An 18,086-nucleotide genomic window follows, 5' to 3' on the forward strand; every position below is an offset into this window, starting at 1 on the left:
GTTGCCTCATGTCTCCTGAAGCTCAACACATAAATAAGATGTTGCTCACCAAAAAATGATGTCCCGGCCGCTTTAGTTGAGCGTGAGAACAGAAACACAACCGGTCTAACAAAGCATTAAAGGTTCAATCGGTTAGATGTGTATGCTTTGTTGAAGTGCTGGCTTCTCTGACAACAATGCAGCAGCCAGTATGTCCTCCTTCTAACTTTAGATTCTGGTCCTGAATGCTCTGGATTTGTTTGGACCAGAGAAGGTAGGCGGTTTTAAGGCACCCCCCACATGGCCATTTTGGACGCCCCTCGGTTTGCCAGATATGAGAGCAGTTATCAGGTCAAACCAACAGGTGTTGCAGCGATGGAAGCGGGCAAGAGAACTGGTTCAGATAGAAGTGATTGTACCCGACCTAAAAAGCCTCTGCATGTTTCTAATAAGCTCCACGAGCTCCACGAGAAAGGTTTACAGACCGATGCAGAGCTGGATAAACACTGAAGCTTCAGTGTCCACCACATGGTAACCTGCGTGAGCAGCGAGTCTTGTGAATGGGACTTCTCATGTGTGTTCATTTTTGTGTGTGTCACAGATAAGTTCGACCAGTTCTGGGCCATGAACAGGAAGCTGATGGAATATTCTACCGAGGAGGGCGGCTTCAGATACATCCCCTTCAGGATATACCAGGTGACACACATATGCTGATTTCACATGTGCACCTCTGAACACTTCTGGAAGATTTTAGAACAGTCTGCCTCCTGAAATCTTCCTGAGTCTCCTTACTCACACATGTCGCTAACAGTGAGAAGTTTTCCCCGTCGGGCGGGTTGGAGGGAGACTCGGGAGGCAGGATGTGATGGAAACAAGACGCAGAGGAAATCCAAGATGACAGATGAAAGGACATCCAATTCTGCCTGTAAATAGACATATTAGTCGTATAAACAAAGGAAAAGAACAAAAAGTATGTAGCAGTGCCGTAACATGCATGAAGATTGCACCAGATTTTTCCTGAATATTACCCACTGTGTCACACATCAGCTCCCACCCTAAACCTAACCCATACCGCTACGCCCTCACCTGACCTTACGCTAACCCATTTACAAGGGGCTGGCAGGTAAAATCCTGATTAAGGTCGGGGTGTTTGCGTTTACACGTTTGCAGATCTCCTGCTAAATTTCAGGACGTTTTCAAGAGTTTAGTCCAGGAGTGAAAACTTCCCTCCTCAGTCTCTGCACTCCTGAGGTTAGAGCTGTAGTTCCCCTGCCAGACCAGTAGGTGTCGCCAAATGACTTATTTTGTGCAGTGTGCCGTTCCTGTGCTCGGTTCCAAACGAGCAGCAGGAAATGTGAAATGTGTTCTCTGTTTTCATCTATAAGAGAACAAAACAAGAAATCACTTCATCATAATTTGAAATCACGCTCACCTTTTCCGCCCTCATCGTGGCGCTCAAACACACCTGGAGATATAAAAACAACACTTAATCATGTCTAAGTTTTCAGTTACGTGCATCTAAAGCAGGGATGTCAAAGTCCTATTGGGGCGGGGGCCGGATTTGTTCAAATGAGACCTCAAGTAGGCCGGACTAATTTTGCCACCATCACTATAACTCAACACATGGATATATAGGCTATTGTATGATTGTATAGAAGACTTTAACATTAACATTAAGCAGAGGGGTTAACTCTGTCATTGCAAACTGCATGTTGGCACATGGAAATATTTACATGTACCACATTACAGAAGAAAACATCAATAATTATGTTTTGTTTGAGATTATTATTATAATTAATATATATTATTATATATTATATATATTAATATTATGTTTAAATATTGCTGTTCAAGGTCATAGAAACTTTGACACAAGTTATTCTACCTGCCCTGGGATCAGTGCATTACTAGAGAGAAACTTTAGATCTGTGTGTGTCAGGCCACAGCACAGTTTGCACTCGTTAAGGTTCATTACAGATAAAACCTGCTCACATGAATAACTTATCACAAACACACAGAGTGTCTTTGATGCATCTTCGGGTATTTTAGTGTTAGGCATTATAAAATGATAACATGTTTCCAAATGAACAGACTTGAATTGATCCTTCAGCGTTGCGCACTGCAGTCTGATCAGCTCCGTGTGGAGTGCACGTTTTTCAACTGAGTAGACTCAGTTAAACGACTTTTCACATGAGTCTGGCAGTCCGTTCTTCTACGTGTCTGCACTATCGTGATCTAACTCTGTTACTGACTTTTTATGCGCCATGAATCTGTGCCATCTCCGTGCGCAATTCGAGGAAGCATTTTAGCGCTACTCCACGGTTAAACCAGCGGACCTCTGTATGATTGGGCAGCCTGTGCGTGATATCATTTTTGGATAAGAAGGAAATGTTCAGTAATAGTTACATATTTACAGTCTGATGAAAGCTGGTGATAAAGTCGCAACAGCAGGCTACTGCATTTAGAAGTGATGTCGCACTGAAACTTTTAGGTGATCAACACAACACGTTCACCTCTGGGTGACCTAAAAATGAACCATCTGTAATTAAAATCAGTTATTATTCATTTTAATTTACTGTTTTTACAATAACCAGAGGTAAAATAAGTCGGGAGATGCATCAGGCTCAACACCGGTGTCTACAACCTACACCGAGGCTACATTACGCATGGCGGAGAGGATTGTTTTTTATTTGCACGAGCTGCTCTTTGTGGCTCACTCCATAGGAAGCTTTGTTATCATTAGTAAAACTTTTGTTTTACATCAGTCAAGACAGGAGAAACTGGAAAGAAGTGTGCACAGAACCGAAGACCGTCAGGATGCGCGCGCAATGCAGCTGTGTGTCTGTCGTTAAGTCCCGTGGCTCTGATACAATTCTGGCAACTTGTGAGCAAATAAAACTAAAGAAGTATCACCCCTTCGATATCTCTTGAAAACCTGCTTTCTATGTCACCTCTCTCAGGTATTCAGCCCGTTTGCTGATGCAGGAGCAGCTCGTGCGCTAGTCCACTCGTCTTTTTTATGATACTCCCTGCTGAGAAGATAGTTCAAGGTGCCCCATTTAAGTAATTTTCGTATCATGATTTCAACCTTTAAGTTGCTCATTATACGTAGTTTTTTAATACAATTTGGGGAAAATAAGTATTACAAATGTTTAATTTGCGTGCGTGCGTGTGCATCTCATCCCTGATTCAAATAAACAATTAAAAAAAACTCCATAGCTTACTAACTTTGTAACTTGTTGTTAAAACCTGCCGTTCTTCAAATTCCCCATATATTTTGTCTGTTATCGTGAAACAAATCGAGCATCATTTTCATACAAAAGAAGCCCGTAAGCTTGTGACTTTAGAGGAAAGCAAGTCTAGCAGGAGAAGTTTATTTATACACAGCACAGTTAGCAACAAGGCAGATGATAACGCTTCACACACGGCTGCAAAAGACCACGATACAGGGCAAAGAAGAGCTGGATGAATTACAAAGTGCTGAACGTGAGGCTTAATTATAACGAGGCTTCTTCGTTCTGCAGCCCCGTGATGAGATCATTAGTCTCTCAAACAAATCGATGAAATCTGTCAAACATGTGTGGATCCGCGTTTCAGCCTGGTGCTTTTTGGGAAGTTAATCATCAGCTCTTGTAACATTTGATACCTGTGACTTTCCCTGCTTTGTGCACAATATCATGAGTGGTGGGGTGAGCCGGCGGGCTAGCCTGAGGGGGGTTCAGGCTGCGATCAGGAGGCGTAGGCAGACAAACGGCCTCAGGTCGGGTGTTTCCTCCACACAGCTTTGTCCTGAGTCAGGTGAAAATTCCCTTTTGAGCATTTAAAAAAAAAAAAAGAAGAAGGGGATGAATAAGCGGCTGGAAAACATTAGCACGCTGCTCGCCAGACAGTGGGTGAGAAGTTCCTCCTCGCTTTGAGTCTAGAGTTTATAGTTTCTGTGCTGATCAGGAGAATAGTTTGGAGACATTTGGACACTTCAGGATTGCGCGCACACCTTCCTGAAACGATTATATTTGTCTTGGAAACATCTGGCAGTCTGAAGAAATCATCCAAAGCGACACTTAAATCAAACTAATTCAAAGTTATTTTAATTCTCCTGGACACCAAAACAAACTCGTGTCCAGGCGAAAGGAAGTGAGGATTTAGAAAAAAAACAAACATCTGGATGTTTTGCAACACAAACATGTTGACAGTCGAGTGGCTGAAGTGAATTTGTGCACGATTAGCGTTGATCTGGAAACCAGAGCGTCACTGAGTGCTGTGCTGGCGTTCAAACATTCAATCCTGTCGAGACAAGTGTGAGGAAAAACGTGAAAGAAGATTGAGCAGGAAACAGATCAGTGTGAATGGTTGAACTCTCCTGACTCAGCAGATTTCACATCGTCTGTAGCTGCTGGTTTTTTCCCGCTGTGATGATTTATTATTGAGCGTGCAAAGTTAGTAATGAGGCGTGCTCGGCTCCACATATGGCTGCTTTTAAATTTTTTGCACAACAGAGAGGGGCGTGGCTGCAGCTGTCAATCACATTTTGTTTGTCATAAAAAAATAAGTTCACACTCCCGACAAAAGCATTCTTGTGTTCAGTCATAAAACAGACGTCTTTAAAGTGGCCGTCTGAAAACATGCAGCACCGAGCCGCCCTCGCAGACATACACTTGTTGTACTTCTGAAGTGCTGCGGGATGGGATAAAACCCACACTGTTTTTCATGGCGGCTGAATTGAAAGTTTCCACGCTCATTTATGAGCTCGGTCGCTTTATGAGCATCGCAGCATCAAAGCCGGTTTCCAAACATGTTGTTGAAAATAAAGCATCACTCCTGAAAAGTCTGGATTCTTAAAACCCGCCTGATATTTACCACCAAAGAAGAGCCAGAGAGAAAAAGAAAGAGTGGTGATAAATCAGTTCTTTAAGAGCTTGAAAACACTCATTATGGAAGAAGTTTTCTGCAGCGACTTTCATTCGTCCTTAAAGCGTCTCGGGAAAAGCTGAAGGAGTTTGAAGATTGAGTAAATGTTTCAAAAGGCAACTGATAATGATGCCTCCTGGACGCCGCCATTTAGAGATTTTCCAGGCATGCCCAACCGTGAGGAGACCCCGGGGTAGACCCAGAGTTCGCTGGAGGGTTTACATATTATCCCGACTAACCTGGATATGCCTCAGAACCCCCCCAGGAGGACCTGGAAACAGTTCTTGGGGAGAGGGCAGTCTGGGTTGACTTACTTTTTATAACCATAGCAACAATGAGCACTGGCGGAATCGTCGTGGACACAGGCCTTTACTTCTTTGAAAAAATGTAATCAGGATCTGTTGCTACAGGGAGAAAACTTATTTGGTGTTTTGGTCGGTCAGAGTTGTTGTTAAAAATAAAATGTGATGAAGAGACGGAAAAAAGGTGCCGAGACGGAGAAGAAGCTGCTTAGGCACCAGGATGTTACCCTGGTGACTTGAAGGAGGCAGACTTACACAGGGGAAATATCCAACACACACACACACACACACACACACACACACACACACACACACACACACACACACACACTCGCATTCAGACAGACACACACACATTCAGACACACACACACACACACACACACACTCAGAGGCCTTCAAAGCCAGATTGTGGTCTTTAGTGTAAATAACATGTGCTGTGTTTGATGCAGACAGAATTAATGACAACACTCCGTCCAAATAACAGAGGGCTCATTTCCGTCTGGCCTGCACTCCTCATGGAGACAAAGACACCTCGTGTGTGTGTGTGTGTGTGTGTGTGTGTGTGTGTGTGTGTGTGTGTGTGTGTGTGTGTGTGTGTGTGTGTGTGTGTGTGTGTGTGTGTGTGTGTGTGTGTGTGTGTGTGTGTGTGTGTGTGTGTGTGTGTGTGTGTGTGTGTGTGTGTGTGTGTGTGTGTGTGTGTGTGTGTGTGTGTGTGTGTGTGTGTGTGTGTGTGTGTGTGTGTGTGTGTGTGTGTGTGTGTGTGTGTGTGTGTGTGTGTGTGTGTGTCCGTGCGCATGTGTGTGTGTGTCCGTGCGCATGTGTGTGTGTGTCCGTGCGCATGTGTGTGTGTGTCCGTGCGCATGTGTGTGTGTGTCCGTGCGCATGTGTGTGTGTGTCCGTGCGCATGTGTGTGTGTGTGTGTGTGTGTGATTTATTTTAATCCATTGTTTTTTATCCTTTGTTTTAAATTATTTTATTTTGAAATGTTGGCTCCTTTGGGGAATTTCCTGCTACATTTCAGTATTTTTCGTGCCTTTTTGTCTTTATTATATTAAACTTTGCCGTTTCATTGTTTTGAGTAAGACTTTAAGTGTACACATCTTCATCCGTCTTTTAAATCTTCTTTACGTATTTTATTCTGTGATTCGTCTTTGTTATTTCCAGTGCTTCCACTTTGCTTGTGTACTTCTGCGTGTTTGTGCGCATCGCCCCCGGCGCGCCCTCTGCTCTGGCAGGCCGCGAGAGACTGGTTTGGCTGCCTGTGCATCCTCCTGCTCCAGAAGTGACGCCACACTGTGATTCAAAGAGCCGGAGGGGTCGGGGGGGGGGGGGGGGGGCGAGGAGGCTGCGCGTAAAGTGAAAATTACTATCCTTCTCTTAAAGACTGCTTACATTGTTGCTGTGCAGGTACACTTCTCTGTTCCTGCTCCGTGACTAAGTGCTGACTCACGACCCTGAGCGGAGCAGCGGGCGCTCCACCTCCAGCCGCCTCTCTGTGTTGTGGTGCTGGGGAGGCTGCGTGCATGTTTACTGCCCGGCAGATATCTTGTAATGGCTGACTGAGACGAGGGGGAGGTTGTGACTACACAGACAATTACAAAACATGGGAATGCTGGAAACAGCTCATGCCAGAGGCAGCAGGTGACATGCCTGGTGTAGTGGGGAAACACGCACTGACGCCTTTACAGTAATGGTTTCTGTTTGATGAAAAACCAGCAGGTTTGGTAATCAGTCTGCTCATGCCAGGAGGGTAAATAATTTTTAAACTTTTGGAAACTTGTGATGTGGTTTATGCAAACTTTGCTTTGGATCATCGTCCTCATCTTCAGAATCTGTGATGACTCAAAAAACTCAACATGAAACACGTGTCTGTGTTGAAAATCTTTTTTAGGGCTGTCCAACAAATTTTTTAAAACCGCGATTAATCGAAAACTTTGTATAGTTACTGTAAAATCTGATGTATAAGACGCACTCTTAAAACCTTTTTTTTTGGGCTTTATTTGAGAGATCAGAGTCAGAAATCAGGGAGAGAGAGAGTGGGGAATGACATGCAGGAAAGGAGTAACAGGTGGGATTTGAACCTGGGCCGCCCGCTTGGGAGACTACAGCTTTTAATCTAAAAAGTTGGCTGCGTCTTAAAAACCAATGCGACCAATACACCAGAATAAAATGCAGATGTGTGCTGGTGAAAAGCGTCAGGTCGACCTAGCATGCAACACTCCACCGATAAATAATTTTGAGGTCATTTCGGCGTCTCGTGACGGAGTTTCTCCTCCACAGGTTTGGCATTTCAGGCCCTGAGAAAACGATGACTGCTAAAAATTGAGGTTGGAATTTTAATTTACGAATGGATGGTCTCAGAGTTCAGTGGAAAACGCTTTCTCTCGGCACTCTGGATTCACGGAAACCGCTTTTGACTGACAGCGCTGTACCCCTCCTGTTCATTGTACGATCTGTCAATTAGGCAGATTGAATCCCCTCCACCAATTAGGCGACGTCTTGAGTTCCGCTTCTCTTTTCACTCAGCGAGAGCGAGCCGTTCTTTTTTTCGCCTGATGTCCTAATGACGCCTCACTCTCATTGTGTCGCCATGTGCTGCTGTGCCAGCTAAGGTGTCACGCCAGCTGGAAAGAAAGTGTCTCCATCCAGGCGATATCACGCTTCTCTCCCGAGGGATCAGTAGCTCCTTCTTTGTATGGTGAGCGGCTCAATTATTCATCGCAGGCTGTTTAAAAATGCATCGAAGTAGCTGTCACTTAGCAAACTCTCCCTGCTTTGGCTCATGCTGGCGACCCCGCACGAAATGCCAAGCTTCCTGTCAGTGACTCAGTGTTTCTGTGTAACCTGAGCAAGGGTTTCACGCCTCCACCGCCACCTTCCTCTTGCTGGTTCGCGCCTGACTCTATGGTGTGTAGTTACCGGCCGGGTACTCGATCCCTGTCCTCGCAGGTTTCCTTTTCACAGCTCCATGATTAGGCCCTATTGTGTGTCCGCCTCTCCGTTTGACACCTCAGGTTGGGTATCCTCGTGTGCCACATATCTCTCTCTGAGGCGTCGGTGTCTTACTTTAGGAACTGAGCGCCAGAGCGAGAAATCAACTGCTAACAGAGTTTTTTTATTCACCTGAGCCAACGAGTACTGATCACTGTCCATCCCATCGAGGTTTGGATAACTAGAGATTTTACAGCTTGCAGTTAAATTAAAAAGAAAACACAATTCTGTTGTGAAATCAATGATTCAAAGAAAAGTGTAATTACAGATCCTCAAAGTTTGGTCTAAAAAAAATGCAATTTATTAAGTTAAGTTAATTAAGAATGTGAGACATGTTCCACATAAATATATCATAAATCAAGTCCATCCTGTGTAAATGTGTCTCTGAGTCATGACTGTCTACAATGAGTGAGAAGCTCGAGTCCCGCTGGCTGTGTTGTTGTCAGAGCCGTGTTTACATGGACGGGACAGCCGGCTCCTCCCCTTGTGTATAAAAGCTGTTTTAGTCAAGAACTAGAGAGAAGAAGAAGAACATACTCACTGATTATTTGGATGTTAGTAAGAGTTTTTAGATCACGCTCATTCTGTGTCAGTTTACATGCAATGTGAAGCTACAAGCTAACTAAAGAGCGCTAACATTAGCATGCTAGCACAACAATGCAGGAAACAGGTGATTGCAGCTGGAGCCAAGGATAAGTTTGTCTACATCTTGCGCTTAGTGCTTAATTATGGTGCATTTATCAAACGTGAAGGGAGAGGGGGTTGGAGGTGTGTCTCTGGAGGAGAGCGGAGGCTTCAGTATGGAGGAGGCGTGGCCAAACAGCAGTTTGTTTTGGTGCTCAAGGGTGACATCTACTGGATCAAAAAGTCGCTCACTCTTCCTTTAACTGGATAATATTTTGGACGTTTTTGCCATATTTTCACCAACACCAACATCTGGAGTTTAAAGCAACAATATGGAGGAATTCAGTTTGGGGCTATTTGGCGCCAACCGACGGTCTCTGAGTGCAGCTGCACATATGTTGACAATCAGAGGGCGGAGAAGTCGACAAAGACGAGGTGAGAAGCTTAAGAACAATGTCCACTGACGAGGTTCTGCAGCCTGTTATTTACCAAGTTCGTTCTTACACTTCCAGCATTGATTGTCATCGACTGGTTCCATATTTTGAAGTGTTGTTGGTGTCCGGTGACATCTGTGTACAGGTGTTTTATATTCCCTCTGACTTTTCTGGCGTCATTAAGAAACGTACATTCTTGATTTAAAGTCCACTACCAGAGCTGGCGGTCTTTTCTGTGTTCTGTGTCGGCTGTCTGGCGGTTATTTCCCACCATCTTTCCCCCGCAGCTCTCACTCTGGAAATGTTGTGGTTGCAGGGTTGCCGATCGGAGCCGAACAGTCATGAGGATGTTTGCTGCATGCGTCACTTTTGATTAGCCGTCCCGTAATGACTTAGTGGGTTTACATTACAGGCAATTTAATGGCCGTTCTTACCCCGAGTGATTTGCGTTGTGGTCAGCAGTAGTTTCTTGATCCCTTTGATGATCAGTAGATAACAGCGAGGAGGTCAGAGGTCAGGACTTCATCATCAGGACAGTGTGCCTCTGACTGTGAGAGCATTGGGTACAGTGTGGCAGTGTCTGCAGTTCATTTCTCAGACACAACTGACCCTTTGTCAAGCTCTGCCCTCCTTAGTTACTGTTACTAAGGAAGTCAAAATCTTTACTCGCCAGGCTCTGTCCCATTTGAAACCATTCAAAATGGTGTTCGATCAGACTCAGTGAAAGAATGAGGACAGAGATGATACAGTAGGGTGTATGTCGGCTAACGCTAGCTGTCCTCCTCGTGGCTGCTCGCCGTCTCTCCTCTACAGACTGACCTCTGGACTCCATCAGTGACCATTTCTGGAGCCAGTGGTCTGAAACATCCTCTAAATGTCTCCAACAGAGCCTTCAATACGCAGCTGAGAGTTATGTGAACAACCTGACAGTCACAGCGACATCACTGAGAGCTAAATGCTACAGATCCACGCGGAATGAAAAACCCTCCTGGATCACGATGTGGATATTTAGAGTAGAGCCGGACCGATTAATCGGGCAACCGATAATATCGGCCGATATTAGCATATCCAGTGACTATTGGTATCGGCTAATTTGATCTCGATTTATTCGCCGGTCAAATAGCATGTTTACACTTGCAGTTCTCTGTCACCAGCAGAGGGCGCTATATGGATTACAACAAGCATCATCACCTTCCAGAGTGTCGAGCGGTGATGCACGTACATGCTCAGTTACTTTCCAGCTGAGTGACCATTTTGTCTTCATTATATAGCTTTCCCAATCAATGCAAAAAAAAATAGTTTGTATTTATCTCTACAGATCTCAGCCGATATATCTGTAGCAGATTTTTTGTCTTCCTAGTATCGATATCGGTAAACAGCGCCAAAGATCCCGTATCGGTCAGGTCCTGATTAACAGTCACTCCTGCAGACACCGCGAGCCCCTTTTAACCACGTTTAGTAACGAGTCACAATTTCACTGCAACGCTCTGAAAAGAGGAAGTTTGTCCAATCTGTGAGTAGCCCAGCAACCGTTGCTATGGGAGGGAGCTATTGATTTATTTATTTATTTTCGAAGTTGTCCGCCTGTCTTGTAAACTAAAGCACGTTTCATGATCACGTAACGCCATGCATGAGTTGCATTACGACGTCATGTACAAGAGGTAACCGGTGTGAGTGCATGCCATAGGGGGAATAGGAAGGGGGGGGAATTGTGCGTCCTGACATTTCCATGACCTCCAACAGCACTGAAACAGACAGGAAAATTTCTCAGGAAACAGAAGAGTTTTTCTTAATTCCTTCCTACATCTGAGAACCACTAGGGAGGCGTTGTGACGGCTGTTCAGATGGTGACCTTCTTGCCAGGAACAACAGCAGTCTATGACTTTCAGGCTGATCAGTAAAGCATGACATTGCAACATCTAATGTTGCGTTAACCTTCTATTTCCTTGAAATTCCCGTGAATGTTACCTCACAGGGATATGTACAATTTACGGGATATTTTGTCTGTTTTTTATATTAAATATAAAACAGACCAAACCTTGAATTGATTTTATATTTGTAAAGACTTCAACTTAAATTGAAATCAGCTGCATTTCTTTGTCTGCACCATTTAATCACTTGGGACAAAAAAGCATTTCGTTGTAGCATCATTTGACAAATACATCGATGCATTTAGGCCTTTGGTGGTTTTGGAAAGTCTTGGACATGGGGGTTAGTGTGAGGTTAGGTAAAGGCGTGAGACCAGTAGACCAGACCAAGACCATTTTAGTTGGTACAAAGACCAGGCTGTGTAAGAGATCATTTAGAAAACAGGCTTTCTGCTTGGGGTTGACAGGTTGTTGCATTTATACCGACCTCACCAGAGGAACAACAGCTTCAGTAAAAAACTAAGATGTAAGGTGACTGAAGCACCGCAAACCTCTCAGGTGGTTGGAGCAGAGGGTTTGATTTACAAAGCGTCTGAATACCTCACATCCTGCCAACAGCACACGGTGGTTTCCTGTTCCCATGATTGAGATCAAACCCAGTAGATTTAGCTGTAATAACCAAACCTTTGGTGGCAGATCAGAAGATGATAAAAGTCATCTTCTTCTAACTGTTTTATGCATTTCGAGGGGCAGTTTGCGACCACAGTTTTGGCGGTAAACAAACACAGCTGGTATATTTCTGCCTGTGTGTGTGTGTGTATGGTTTGAAAAAGCATGCTTGTTGTCCTGTGCTAACAGGTGATTTGTACTTTACATTTCTGCATCCTGTTTAATTGTTGTCTTTATTCATTTCAGACGATGAGCGACCGGCCGTTCATCCAGAAACTGTTTCGTCCTGTTTCTCCTGAAGGCAGCATGCACACACTTGGAGACCTGCTTAAAGAGACGTACCCAGCAGCTTTACCAACTGAAGGTAAGGATATCATTCAAACGACGTGGAAGTGGCAGATGAAGCATTTGAGGTTAACTATATTGCTTCCTGTAGTTCAACATAATCACAAAATGGACAAGAGTGGAGAAGAACAAACTGGAGAACAGAGAACATAATGCAGAGCTTCAGTATGTGCACGGCGATCTGCTGATCACAAATTACAATCGTGCTTCAGCTTCTAGCGTGAGTGCGCCCCTTAGTTTGCAGCTGTGTAGCTCTTGCAGTACCATCAGTGTCCACCAGGTGGAGTTTGTAATCCTGCTACCTACCTGTACGCCAGTCGAGCTACAGACCTACAGCCCGTGAGTCTCTCTGCACACCTCCTCTGCTCACCTGCTGTCTTCACCTGAGGAGTCTTTTCAGTCAAAGCAGCACTCCACAAGTTTTATTTACCGATCAGTATAACACCGTTTGATGCTCCATGATGACCTCATGACGGAGGAAAGTTGGGGAAATGTAGTGCCATCAGCCTGTTCTGCGTCTCTCTATGTACCAGCATGCTTTGTGCTACAATTCTACAAATTCTACAATTCACTTAGCAAACGCTTTTATCCAAAGCAACGTACATCAGAGAGTAAGAACAACACAAGCAAGGATCTAGAAAAAAGGGAACAATGTCAGTAAGAGCAAACGATCAGCTTTGAGTCCGATTGGACACACAGGTGCTGACAGGAAGTGACCAGAGGCAAAGCACAACATTGACGGCAGTTCTAGAGAGCTCTAATCAGTATAGAAACCATCTTATAAGTCGTCGTTATCAAACAAAAACCATCGTCATTACCATCATCATCATCAATAATATGGAGACCATCATCATTAAGTTAGTAAGTATTCATGAAAGAGCTGGGTCTTTAGCTTTTTCTTAAAGGTGCAGAGGGACTCTGCAGATCAAATGGAGTTTGGAAGTTCATTCCACCACCGGGGGGCGACTGAGAAGAGTCTAGTCAGCGTCTTAGGACCCTGTTGTGAAGGTTGGATCAGACGCCTTTCATTGGCAGAGCGTAGTGGGCGGGAGGGAGTGTCGGAGTGCTAATCTTCAGGTGGTGTGCAGTGGCGGCAGCTACACACGCTGTCATGATGGTGCATGCCTCAGCATTTTATATTACTGACCAACTGGCATACAGAAATCAGCCCACCTAAATGTGGGCTAAATTCCTGATACCCTTCTAAAAATAACCTCTTTTAAATAAGCACCAGATGGGAACACTCATGCCATAAAATTCTTACAACACACAAAGCCACAGTGTCGGTATCAGCAAAATGTTGGTCAACACAACTGAGTCACAATCTGTACACAGCTGGCACCAGCTTTGAGTACACATGTTGACGGCAGGTTGGCCGTATGATCTGTGTATGCACTTGTGGCACACACTTGTAGCTGTGGCGGAGGGGTGGTGATAATGAAAGAGATGAGAGGGAGAGAGGGAGAGAGAGAGAGAGGCTGAAGTCTAAACAGTCAGCGTCTGCAGAGGAGCAGAGAGGAAGTAGATAAGGAGACAATGGAGCGTTAGGACAGAGGACCCGCAAGAGACTCACCTGCAATGGGGAGACGGAGCCATTAACCTTCCCCCCTCCCTCCCTCCTCTGTCTGCCTTCCTTTGTACCACACACTCACTCTCTTTTTATCAACATCACTATCATTACTGCTCACACCTAACGCTCCCTTCCATGTCATCTAAAAGAATCTCAACAAGTTCTGAACACGAATCAGAAAAAGTCCTTTAAAATATGACAGAAATATATTTTTTTGCACGAGCAGCTGCAGGTTGTTTCCACTGTTGAAATCATGCAGATCAGAGTAACCCTGGAACTCTCAGTCGTAAACAAACTACAAACTACTAGCAGAACTGTGGGCAGTAAAAAGTCTAAGAGTTGCAAAGATTAAAGGAGCAGGAAGTGACCTGGCACCTCTCCATCTACCAGACCAATTTCCAGACTTGGTCCACACCGGGATTTGAACTGGCGACCAACCTTAGTCTCCTTAGATTGAGCTACTGCCGCCCCAAATATGTGTAATTAAAACAATAAAAAAACAATGATATTTAAAGGAGCAGTGTGTTACTCTGACACCTAGTGTTTAAAATGGGTACTGCAGTCTACATTCTAAACATCATAGAGAGCTGTCCCCGCCCCCTCCTCTCTAGTGTCCATGTTCTCGCAGGTTGCCATGTGGTGGACACTGACGCTTCAGTGTTTATCCAGCTCTGCATCGGTCTGTAAACCTTTCTGTGTTCTAACCTCTCTCCATTTTTCAAAAGCATCTCCAATATTGATCCTAGTTTGAGCACGTTTCTGCTCGTGGAGCTTATTAGAAACATGCAGAGGCTTTTTAGGTCGGGTACAATCACTTCTATCTGAACCACTTCTCTTGCCCGCTTCCATCGCTGCAACACCTGTTGGTTTGACCTGATAACTGCTCTCATATCTGGCAAACCGAGGGGCGTCCAAAACGGGCCGTGTGGGGTGCCTTAAGGTCACTTTATCATTTCACTCACTACACATTTTACTGACCTTTAACCCTTTAATGTGCTAGCTGTGATCATCCTTAAACAGAAGCTGTGCTCTCTAAAAGTCTCAGCTTTTATTTCTCTCATTAGAAACCAGCCGAGTTCATCTTCTTGTTTTTGGCTTCAGGCAGAATGAATAACAAGCATCATCTGAAGTCTCTGATCAATAACAGCTGCCTCGTACTCGAGTCATATTCAAGGCCTCTCTTCTCTAACAGTAATCCACTTAGTCGTTACATTGTCGTCTTTTTGGCGCTGTACAAATTTTAAAGCTTTCCTAGAATCTGCGTGACTGAGAGATCCTCTTAATGCAGCTTCCTCTTTTCTTTTTCCTTTCTTCCTTTTTAGTTTCCCTGATCCGAGACTCAGTTTTCCTCTTTGATCCTCTATCTCAGGTGTAGTCTTCGACAATCTTCCCCGTCTGCCGTCGACGTCTTTCATGTCTTTGACGTTAAATCTCCGCTTTTCTCTTCCCTCCTCCCTCCCTCCCGGCCCGGCTGATCAAGGTGAAAGTGGTCCTTTTGTCTCCTGTCGTTTGTTTGGTTTCCACCTCTTCCTCGGCTTGTAGATGAGTCGAGTGATAGCCGGAGATTATGGCGGCGTGTTTGGATTAGAGAGACCAGGCGGGACGTGTGTTCAGGGACTGGGTGGGGCGGTGGTGTTTTGAGTGAGGGAGAGGGGGGTTGCTGGTAGTGCTGTGAAAGTTCAGAAGGACCTTTTTTCTTTCTATTTGCCGCCCGGACCTTAACGTATAACAAAAAGAAAATCTGAGGTGCTTCACTTCCCTGTGATCTCTCAAACATCAAATACCACCGTTTTCCATTCAAGCCTCCTCTATGTTATGTCTGGGGGAGGATTTCGTGTTGACCCCTGTGGGACCCAGAAACCAGACGTTGCAAACAAACGGGGGGGGGGGGGGGGTGTCTTGAATTAGATGGACCAGAGACGGGGAATCCCAAAAAACGTTCACAAGCAATGAGCAAAAAACAAAAAAGGGTTTTGCCGCGAGGCTATTGCCCACAGACAACGGGAAAGAAACTCAAAACAAGATGTTACTGTAACCAGCGGTCAACTGTGACGTCTGCTGGCGCTGTCTCATCTGTTTGTCTTAACCAGGTGTGTCATTGAGCAACATCCTTTGGCACAAATTTAGACTTTTCGGGTTTTATCGGAGCCCAATCATGAAAAAAAAAACAAAAAAAAAACATTGAACATTTTCTGTAAATGATCAGAGAAAATCCCCCACCCACACACAACCCCACCCCAGCCCCTTCCCTCCTCTCTGAGTGACCAAGATACCTTCCCTATCTGTCCCCGCCGCCTCCTCCTCCTCCACGCCCCCCCCCCCCCCCCCCCCCCTGCCCCGTATCACTCACATCTGGTACAGCCCACTCACCATTGGCAGGCTTCCCCCCGTGCAACGCCGCGTCAGGATCAAACGGGTTGGCTCACTTCTGAGGCTGCAGGGAGAAGTGCAGGTTTCAGTGGCTGTTTTGATACAGCACATCGTGGGTTATGGTTCATGTGCGCAGGCGTTTGAGATGTGTACCAGACGGGGGAATTCTCGATGCCTCGGCCTCTCATTTTCTGCAGAGATGTTTGACTTTCTAACTCTACCTCTACACTGTAATGTTCTCAGTAGAGAGATGTTTACCCTACGTCTGTCTTTATTTACATCGGGTACTTCAAAAAGGGGAGTCGAGGCGTGCAAAATGTCGCTTTATGCACAATGTGAGTTTGAAAATAGACTTTTTGAAACCAGAGTAGCTCAACTCTCATCACCAACAGAAGGTGTGATGAGTGATCTGACTTTAACCCTCTGAGTTCATTTGTATGCCTCCCAGCTCTTAAAGACCCAACAGTAAGCCATCATGAGCAAGACTTAGCAAAAGTTACAGTGGAGGGAAAAAAAACGTCCTTTTAAGAGGCAGAAATGTTGGGCCAATGGTTAATAACATACAGATAGTGACATGCAGTAATATGATGTGAATGCTCACTGAGAGAGAGGAGCTCTCTTCCGACAATCCCAGAGCAGTTCTAACGCTGCTGTTCACACCGGACCGACTAAAGCCAACGACTCTCTCTGACAAGCCCCCGACCCCTGACGGTGGGCGCGGTGTGTACCTACCTTTAAGAGAACACATTGGACGTTAACAAAAATCAAATTTACTGGATGTTAAAGGTTGTGCTAATCGTTTTCAAACCAAACCCACATAAAAAAATGTTTGTTATGCGGGTTTGATAAATCAACAGAAATATTCTTAAGATTAAAGGCTTTATATTTATATATATTTTTCACACTTAATGTAATAGAAATCAAGTACATCCTCTGAAAATAACTCTGTGAGTCATGACTGTCTACAATGGTGTTTACATCGCCGGGACGACCGGCCGGCTCCTCCCCTCGTGAATAAAAGTTATTTAATTGAGGAACTAGAGAAAAGAAGAATGACATACTTTACTCACTGCTTACCTGTGTTTCTACATCACAGTCATTTCACACTTCATGCAGTGTGAAGATACGAGCATAATAAAGATCGCTAGCATTAGCATGCTAACACAACAATGCAGCGCGAGTTGTTTTGGTTTCATGCTGCTGCTCAAGGGCGACATCTGCTGGATCAAAAAATCGCATATAAAGCCTTTATTCGCAATATTGGGGTCTTGTTTCCCGTCTCTCTCTCTCTCTCTCTCTCTCTGACCGCCGTATGACAGTTTGAATCCCTCACCAGTGGATGTTTCCGTCCACCCTTCAGCCGGTCTGTCAGCCGGTCTGACCCGCTGACGGTCGTGCGGTCAGACTGTGTGTTTGGCTGTGAGGAGAGCGAAGCGCTGTGGTCTTCCCTAAATAGTGGTTGTCTACGCTCGGCTGACAGAACATGTCCTCTTGGCCCGGCGGTCGTGTTCGGCTAAACCACAGGGTGTGTGTTTGTGTGTGTTTTCATTCAGACTTGTGGCTTCCTATCTGCATGCCAAGTTCACTTATTGATGATGTGATTGTGGTTGATAAAGAGAGGAGGGGAAGTCCTGGCTCACTGGCCGGGTTTCATCGGCCCCGTGCTGCTGGGATTTGTTCCTCGTAGAAGACTTTGCAATAAATCCTCCTGAAGCTGATCCCTCTCAGATACCCAACAACACCTTCTGCTTGTAAACACTTTTGTTTGTTGGCCTCGAGCGCACTTGTTCCGGGTGTTACTGGTCAAAGTTTTTGAGGCTTTAATGACTCACAGGACTGAGTGTTAGTCAGTCTGGGAAAAAACCTCTAAAATCTCCGTGTTCCTGTATCACACTCCTCACTGTTTGGGGAATCTTTAACCTTGGAGTTAAGAGTTTTTCCAGTAAGGGTGGAAAACAATAGCTCAATGTGCTTATTTTGACAACTGACAAACTGCTCGCTGGCCAGACTCAGAGTTTAGTGCA

The 18,086-nt window shown here is 45.0% G+C and overlaps 1 protein-coding gene across 1 annotated transcript in view; it reads left to right on the forward strand.

Moving 5' to 3' along the window:
- Positions 1 to 18,086, forward strand: part of atg5 (ATG5 autophagy related 5 homolog (S. cerevisiae)) — a 34,375-nt gene that overhangs the window by 8,357 nt on the left and 7,932 nt on the right. The window contains exons 6-7 of the mRNA XM_061049773.1: positions 581 to 675; positions 12,024 to 12,141. Of these exons, the coding sequence (XP_060905756.1) occupies positions 581 to 675; positions 12,024 to 12,141 (213 nt within the window). The remainder of the gene's footprint in view (positions 1 to 580; positions 676 to 12,023; positions 12,142 to 18,086) is intronic.

Source organism: Labrus mixtus, chromosome 11 (assembly GCF_963584025.1).
Source record: "Labrus mixtus chromosome 11, fLabMix1.1, whole genome shotgun sequence".
Lineage (NCBI taxonomy): Eukaryota > Metazoa > Chordata > Actinopteri > Labriformes > Labridae > Labrus > Labrus mixtus.